The 8,240-nt window shown below is 40.4% G+C and overlaps 2 protein-coding genes across 4 annotated transcripts in view; one reads left to right on the top strand and one right to left on the bottom strand.

Annotated features, from left to right (window-relative positions):
* dhx8 (DEAH (Asp-Glu-Ala-His) box polypeptide 8) overlaps positions 1 to 4,130 on the top strand; it is a 9,759-nt gene extending 5,629 nt beyond the window's left edge. For both annotated transcript variants that reach the window (XM_016510756.1, XM_016510755.1), the window contains 9 exons: positions 594 to 804; positions 893 to 1,074; positions 1,181 to 1,321; positions 1,410 to 1,565; positions 1,663 to 1,800; positions 1,905 to 2,033; positions 2,158 to 2,354; positions 2,733 to 2,912; positions 2,999 to 4,130. In XM_016510756.1, the coding sequence (XP_016366242.1) occupies positions 594 to 804; positions 893 to 1,074; positions 1,181 to 1,321; positions 1,410 to 1,565; positions 1,663 to 1,800; positions 1,905 to 2,033; positions 2,158 to 2,354; positions 2,733 to 2,912; positions 2,999 to 3,218 (1,554 nt within the window). In that variant the 3' untranslated portion in view covers positions 3,219 to 4,130. The remainder of the gene's footprint in view (positions 1 to 593; positions 805 to 892; positions 1,075 to 1,180; positions 1,322 to 1,409; positions 1,566 to 1,662; positions 1,801 to 1,904; positions 2,034 to 2,157; positions 2,355 to 2,732; positions 2,913 to 2,998) is intronic.
* A 1,131-nt stretch (positions 4,131 to 5,261) lies between these two features.
* The window catches only part of etv4 (ETS variant transcription factor 4), a 30,714-nt gene continuing 27,735 nt past the window's right edge, over positions 5,262 to 8,240 (bottom strand). For both annotated transcript variants that reach the window (XM_016510753.1, XM_016510754.1), the window contains exons 10-12: positions 7,134 to 7,306; positions 6,141 to 6,242; positions 5,262 to 5,711 (exon numbers count right to left, since the gene is read on the bottom strand). In XM_016510753.1, coding sequence (XP_016366239.1) covers positions 5,484 to 5,711; positions 6,141 to 6,242; positions 7,134 to 7,306 — 503 coding nt within the window. In that variant the 3' untranslated portion in view covers positions 5,262 to 5,483. The remainder of the gene's footprint in view (positions 5,712 to 6,140; positions 6,243 to 7,133; positions 7,307 to 8,240) is intronic.

Below are 8,240 nucleotides of genomic sequence, written 5' to 3'. Positions count from 1 at the left end.
AATGCGATTGCCGTTATTATTGAATTTCATTAGTCCCAGTTATGATTTATGCGCAGTTGTTCACGGAAAAGCAAGACACGACAGTTACAATATATTATGACTGTTAAAAAAGAAAAAAAGACATCTAACCATCATAACCAAATTAGGCTACATTTATTGTCATATTAAATATCTTGATACACATCATTAGATATGACATTAAGCACAACTTGTTTAGATTTATTTAGTAAAAAGGCTTGACTGCTTCATTTTGGCGTATATTTGTATACTTTTACCGAAAACGATATTAAAATAAAACTAATTTAAAAATTCAAAACTATAATAACCTTGGTGTGTATATATATATATATATATATATATATATATAATTTATTTACTTATTTAAATAAAGTAAACAATAAACAACTTAAATTAAAAAAAAATTAGGCTTGCAAGATCTATTCTTAAAGAGTTTGAACCTGTTTTAAACACTATGTTGCTTTCTACTCTTGAAAAACAGGGCAAAAACGTTTGAAAGTGACAAACTTAGGTGCTTATATTTGTCCACTTCTTTTGGGGCATATGTAATAATGTCTTGTTTTTGTATTATTTAGACTGTACAGAAGCGAACTGACATGAAGCTCATTGTGACATCTGCTACGCTGGATGCTGTGAAATTCTCACAGTACTTTTATGAAGCACCTATTTTTACTATCCCTGGTCGTACATATCCAGTGGAGGTTTTGTACACTAAAGAACCTGAGACTGATTATCTGGATGCCAGTCTGATCACAGTCATGCAGATTCACCTCACTGAGCCTCCAGGTAACTTTTTGCACACCGTTGTTCACAGAAGAACTTGTAAATGCCTGTGAAAATGAACTTCCTGTAATACAAGTTATTTAATGTGCAGGTGACGTCTTGGTGTTCCTGACGGGTCAGGAGGAGATCGACACTGCCTGTGAGATCCTGTACGAACGAATGAAATCCCTTGGTCCTGATGTCCCAGAGCTGATCATCCTCCCAGTCTACTCTGCCCTGCCCAGTGAAATGCAAACCAGGATCTTTGACCCAGCACCACCTGGAAGTAGAAAGGTACCATCCATTGCTTTTTTATGGTCACTTCTGACATATCAGAACAACTCTTCTTGAAAATGTGGATCACTGTATATACCTTACAAATATTCTGCTCTTTTTTTAGGTGGTCATTGCTACTAACATTGCAGAGACTTCTTTGACAATTGATGGGATCTACTATGTGGTGGATCCAGGTTTTGTCAAGCAGAAGGTTTATAACTCCAAAACTGGCATTGATCAGCTAGTAGTTACCCCCATTTCCCAGGTAACATCCATTTCTAATGACCCAAACTACATTCAGTATACATTGTAAGTACACTTTGTCTCCTAAACTGCATTCTTGTGGTCCATAGGCCCAGGCTAAGCAGCGAGCAGGCAGAGCAGGTAGAACAGGCCCTGGGAAGTGCTACAGACTCTACACAGAACGTGCCTACAGAGATGAGATGCTCACCACCAACGTACCTGAGATTCAGAGAACTAACTTGGCCAGCACTGTACTGTCTCTAAAGGTACAATTCAACAGTTCTAATGTTGAGTCATCTTGGGACAATATAAAAATTCTGGCATGTGCAGATAAGCTGAGAATTTTTCTTGTCCTCCAATCAGGCAATGGGCATCAATGACCTGTTGTCATTTGATTTCATGGATGCTCCGCCCATGGAGACGCTCATCACAGCCATGGAGCAGCTGTACACTCTGGGAGCATTGGATGATGAAGGCTTGCTTACACGCCTCGGTCGTAGAGTAAGTTTGCGTGTGTCTCTTTTCTTACGGTTTTCAACGGATTTGGTTGTAGCTGCTCAGTTTTCAAAATGAAGTATTAAGTTTCTTGTCACTGTTCCTATCAGATGGCCGAGTTTCCTCTGGAGCCCATGCTTTGTAAGATGTTGATCATGTCCGTCCATCTTGGCTGCAGCGAAGAGATGCTGACCATTGTGTCAATGCTTTCAGTACAGAATGTCTTCTACAGACCAAAGGTACCCACACACATGTTAACAGATCTATGAATGGTCAAGGAACAGTTACATCATTGCATAGAGTTTTAGGTATCCTAGCAGACTGATCCTAAAGATAGTAATCAAGATTTCACTCTAATCTCAGGACAAACAAGCTCTGGCAGACCAGAAGAAGGCCAAGTTTCACCAGCCTGAGGGGGACCATCTGACTTTGTTGGCTGTCTACAACTCCTGGAAGAACAACAAGTTTTCCAACCCCTGGTGCTACGAAAACTTCATCCAGGCGCGATCTCTCAGGCGTGCGCAGGATATCCGCAAACAGATGCTGGGCATCATGGACAGGTGAGGGGTTGAGAATAACAGTAACTTCATACGACTTACACAACCTAAGCCTTAAGGCCTGTTCACACCAAGAGCAATAGCTATAAAGATAACTAAGTATGAGCTGCGGTTATGTCGTCGCTGCTTTGCTCAAGCTCTTTAAAGTTGAGTGGATTCCGATTGGCTAGATGTTTTTTTTTTTTTTATATATATATAGGAAAAATTCTTCTGGAAGTGATTCCATTGATGTCATTTCTGTGTCGTTATTGTTAGAGTTGTGGTGTAAACTTCCTTATTCTCATAGAATTAGAATGATTTTTAAAACTTTATTGTTATAGTTATCATCCTTGGTGTGAACGGGCCTTTACGCTCCATAATTACACATTTATCTCTCTTCAGACACAAGTTGGATGTGGTATCATGCGGTAAAGCCACAGTACGTGTACAGAAGGCCATCTGCAGTGGTTTCTTCCGAAATGCAGCCAAAAAGGACCCTCAAGAAGGTTACAGGACCCTCATAGACCAGCAGGTGGTCTACATCCACCCCTCCAGCGCATTGTTCAATCGCCAACCAGAATGGTATGTTTGCAAAAAAGCGATTAACTACACAACTAGTATCCATGCTGCTTGTACTAAAGCTAGTTTCACTGCGTTCTTCTCCTCAGGGTGGTGTATCATGAGCTTGTGCTGACCACCAAGGAGTACATGAGGGAGGTGACCACCATTGACCCGAGGTGGCTTGTAGAATTTTCTCCAGCTTTCTTCAAAGTCTCTGATCCCACACGCCTCAGCAAACAGAAGAAACAGCAGCGGTTGGAGCCCCTTTACAACCGCTACGAGGAACCAAATGCTTGGAGAATATCCAGAGCCTTCAGACGACGCTAGAACCTTCACACAAGGTCCTCATAGACTGCGAATGTCCCATACTGCTGCAGAACTAAACGTTGAGTTTGTGGTGTTGGCAGAATGGAGGATAACATGGACAGAAGCTAAAAATGTGTGTAAAAAAAGCTGAGGTGCCCTATTTTTTTTAAGATAAGATCCTTTCCACTAGTGTGAACAGCACGTTTGAATTTAAAGATGTTCCCTCAAAAAATTAAAGCTAGTCTGATTTTCTGCTTTCCCTTTTTTTTTTTTTTTTTATCAGGAGCATTTCATTTATTGTTTGAATTTTGGATATGGATGTTAGGGATTTATAATTGAAATTATCCCTACCTTTGTATTAAAAAATACAAAAACCTGAGGGATCAAAATATGAGATTAAATTATCTGGGTTATTAAACCCCGTGTTGGATGCCAAATCCAGTTAATTTGACTTTTTGAACAAGCTACCGCTTTAACATAACAAATCAGTTATTTGCATTTGAATAGTGCAGCTCTTTTTGTCCAGATTCTCCGGAACGGCCAATTTGTGTTGTAGAATGTGTGGACAGCACATCCGTCTGGTCAGTGGATGTTGTTTACTGTGCTGAGAGGGAAAGGGTTTTCATTAATTCAGTTAGTTTCTCTGTGGTGGACTGGTCATCACAATTGAACAGGATGTCAAGTCACTTTCACTATCACACAGATCTCATCCTTATTTGGGACCTCTCTTCTGTTTTAATGTTTAAATGACCAATTCTGAACAGGATCGGTGCATTGGACCACAGTGTTGATTTTGTATTATAGCTCTTTTATTAGAGGAAGTGGTGGGGGGTGGAAATGTCCTGCAGTTTTTGATATTGTTACAGCATGTTTTGTCATATCTTGGTGTAATTTTGACGTCAATTTAAATTAAAATCTGTCTTTTAAAAAGTCCCTCTTTTGAGTTACACAGTTATTCCAAGCTTCTGTTATTTAAAGATGCTGTGAGCAAATTTTTATGGCATGGTATAGATGGAAGTCCAGAGCGTGAAAGATGAAGTGCTAACTATTTCTCACCGGTCAACAACGGATTACACAGCCAGAGGAAAAATAAAAACTCAAAAATATGACGAGACCAAAAATTAGAAGAGGGTGAACATCATTTTGAGAATGTTAATTCGGGTTTTGTCGCTGGAGGGAGCTGAGAGCTTGCTATGCTTTTTTTTGACAGGTAAAATGATTTTGAAAGATGGAGACCTTTCTCACAGAACGCGTTTTTGCATTGATAAACAATGTGGGACTCGGGCAGTGGAACGGTTAAAAAACTGAATGTTTTTAGAACCCTGCTCCAAAAGACGCAAGCACATGTTTAGAAAAATGGAAAAGCAGCACATTGTTAAAAAAAAAAAAAAAACGCATTCTGTGTAAAAGGCCTCTATCTCAGTAAAGTTCTAGAACGGATAACATTGCATACAGATCTTTTAAATATTAATTTAATAAGTTTTTATGTTCATAGGTCATTCCACCGCCACTTGAATGTGGTAAATATAACACAATCTGCATAAAGAAATGTTATGAACTTAACAATTTATACAGGAGGTTACTTGACATTACAAAATTGTGTTTGAGTTTAGGTCAGTTTGTGCAAAAAGAATGTTTATAGATTTAGAACTGTGCTATTCATTAATTAATAGGTTTCTCTAGTAAACTGCATCAGTTGTCAGCGCCAATGGCCTCGTGGGCCCAGTAGCCACTCACTGCAGTACACAAGATCCAGGGGGCAAGGTTAGTAGGTTACATCCACATCCAGGGGGTGGAGACGGGTAGGTTTAGGGATATGTAAAGTGGGAGAAGTTGGATCTGGAATTTTGGATCCTATCTCGCTCTCTGGATATCATGTTCTGCAGTCTCTCTCACCCACTTCGCTTCCTGTCGACCTATACTGTCCTATCTAAATAAAGGCATAAAACAAAACAAAAAAGGTACATCCCAAAAAACTACATCAATGAGTTACAGGTAAACACCACCTGTTAGTGCATTTTGCGTTTGTTGCAAACATAAGAAACAGAGACTGTTCACATGGTATAGTAGTAATATTGGGTCTTTATTAAGCAATCTCTTGAACCACAGTACTGTGTTTAGATTAGATAGGCCTCAGAAGTGAGAGGAATGCAGAGGCCCAAAAGAGATTAATTTAATCAAAAAAAAAAAAACAGCCTTATATACACAAGTGGATGGGGTGGGCATGTGCAATAGGTGCAGCGGGGAGTAAACTGGGATGGGGAACATGGGAAAATGTTGGTGGCATTAGTACATGTAGCCTTTGGAGTAGGACTGAGGGCCCATGTTGGTGGCAGCTGGTTCGGGAGGATAAGACGCCCCCTCATCAAGGTGAGACAGCGGCACCGTGTCTTCCTCGTTGACATAGCGTTCAAATTCTGCCTTCAGACTTGGCCGCTGATTGTCGGGAAAAGCTAAGGATATCAGAGCCTCCGGCTCACACACGAATTTGTAAACATAACGCTCACCCGCCACCTGAAAAAAAAAAGAGTTAAATATTGATTATTTCATAATCAAAAATTATAACCCTCATGTTCTGTTTGGGCCCCCAAACTCTTTTTTAAGATATCAAAAATCATGCTTAACACATACATACTTTAGTAGTACACACCTGGATTTAATTTAATTTTGTATTATTGTATTTGAAATGTATTTTGTACTACGTGTTTTTGCTGGTGTCAAACTGAAACCAGACAGAAACAACATTACTTAGATAAAATTGACATTTTGGAATTAGGCTATTTGTTATTATTATTATTATTAATTTTAGACAAATTGTTCTGGAGTCTATATTTGGAGTCTCTGGGACCCCAAATATAGAGTAATGTCAATCTCAACTGGACGTGAGGGTTGAAGTGGAGAAAAAAAACAGCATAGGAGACAATAAAATAAGTGATGAAATACCTTTTGCATAATTCCCTTCTCATAATAGTAGCGCAAAGAACGACTCAGTTTGTCGTAATTCATGGCTGGACGGTTCTTCTGCATCCCCCAGAGTCTTGCCACCTAGAGTGTCAAAATAAGTCATAATACAAACCATAAGAGCAGGAAATGACTGTATTGCAGTGATTTAATTTGAACACAAGAGGCCCTTTGTGACTGTACAACAACTGAACTTTGAAAAGGAAGGGCGAGTCCCCGCAAAATAATGCAGTTCCCTTTTATACAACCAAATTACCACTAAACGCTGACCAAAACGCCACACGGCGCACAGCTCAAACTGCTAGTTGTCAAACCTAGAGGAAATACTTATTTAGCCTAAACTTTAAGGATCGACTTGAGGGCCCTTGAGAAAAAAAATTTTGTTCCATCTTGGGCCAGTAAACTTGTGGGTCTGCTGACATTTAAGGAACAGATTGTTTGGTCTTCGACAGAGCTGTACGCTTTAATTGCGATAGTAAAACTTTGGCTGTAATGAATGATTCATGCGTACAGTTGAGCAGAACTGATGGATGCATCTCTGCATGATAGTTTGCTGAGTCATGCCATTTAGCCGTCTACTGACCACAGACAATAGGAGGTTAACGCTCTTGTCTCAACCGCTGCAATGTGCTTAGACTCCGGCAAAATGGAAGGTTGTAATATTTGGTAATGGAGCCATTCTCCATTTTATTTCACTATGCTGTTAAGTAGGGTAAATAATGCATGGCAGCTAATGGAAAACTGGCATCGTGTGGATGAGTTCTTAGACCCTGGGGAACTGTGAGCTGATTGCAAGCAAATCTCTGAAACCCATTGTTTATTCTCTCTATAGTTTGTGAAGGCTGAATAAACACTGCATCGAATTCATCTGAACCTCCCAATAATCATATTGTCATTTTAGTTCTTTGAATGATCAATTGCCATTAATGCTATTAATTAATTAATTCTGAAAACTCTTAAAAGCCCAATTTTTACCTCCTCTGGCTCGATGAGTTTGAACTCCATGCCACGGCCGGTCCATGCGATGAAGTGCGCATTGCCGGGGTCGTCGAGGAGGGCCACCAAAAACTGCCAGAGCTGCAGTGAGCCACGGCGCTGATAGGGGGCACTCTCACGAAACACACCGCCCCCTTCCTGCTTCACCTCACCTGAGCTCAGGAAAAGAGATCGTCCATTAATTCACCTATAGATAGCAATCATATCTCAAAACCTATTATTCAAGCTAAGACAGACACATAAGGACTTGATTTGAAATCGCAAATAATCATAGAGTGGGGAGACCACACTGAAAATTTGAGATTCAAAATCTAGTATTTTAGGACTTTGAAAAAATTAAAAATGTTGAAAAATCATTTTGTAATCATGCTCGAGAATGTAATAATCAGGTTTTACACAAACTTCTGGAGTTCATTTAGTGTAGGAGAGGCAAGTCAAATACTAAGAAAAAATGTACTCTGTTACTAACGTAAGCTCGGTTCCCTGAGATACGGGAACGAGTACTGCGTCTTGCTAGACGCATATGGGGAAAAAGCCTTTTTTCTCCTGAACTGAAGCCTTTTTTCATTTACGCAGTGAAACTGCATGGCCATTGGTTCGTGCAGTGTATTAAAAACAAACCAATGGCTAGGCAGTGGAGCTGCACGAGCCTATGGTGACGAAGCCCGCCAAGCCTGCCAAAGCCCGCCAGAATGGGCGGGGCATCTGGCTATGTAAGCGGGCGTTCGCCACAGGATTCTCAGGTTACTTCGACTAAAGCGACGACTGAGTCGTGCAGCTACATAGCACGGCTAGCAACGCAGTACTCGTTCCCGTATCTCAGGGAACCAAGGTTACGTTAGTAACCGAGTACGTTCCCTTTCGATACTACACTCGTACTGCGTCTTGCTAGACGCATATGGGAACACAGTACAATCACGCCGTGTTAATGTAGTGGAACGACTAAAAGTATCAAACTTCCATAAGCAACAATGCCCATAGAGAAGTTAACAACAACAACCCAAGGCTAAGATGGGCTGAGCTTCCTGAGGTCACACCCGGCCTGGTTAATCGTTCCAGAGTACTCCTGTAACTTCGACACCCAGG

The sequence above is a fragment of the Sinocyclocheilus rhinocerous genome, unplaced genomic scaffold (assembly GCF_001515625.1).
Source record: "Sinocyclocheilus rhinocerous isolate Xijiao unplaced genomic scaffold, SAMN03320098_v1.1 scaffold144, whole genome shotgun sequence".
NCBI classification, from domain to species: domain Eukaryota; kingdom Metazoa; phylum Chordata; class Actinopteri; order Cypriniformes; family Cyprinidae; genus Sinocyclocheilus; species Sinocyclocheilus rhinocerous.
This window is presented reverse-complemented; position numbering and strand designations above follow the sequence as displayed.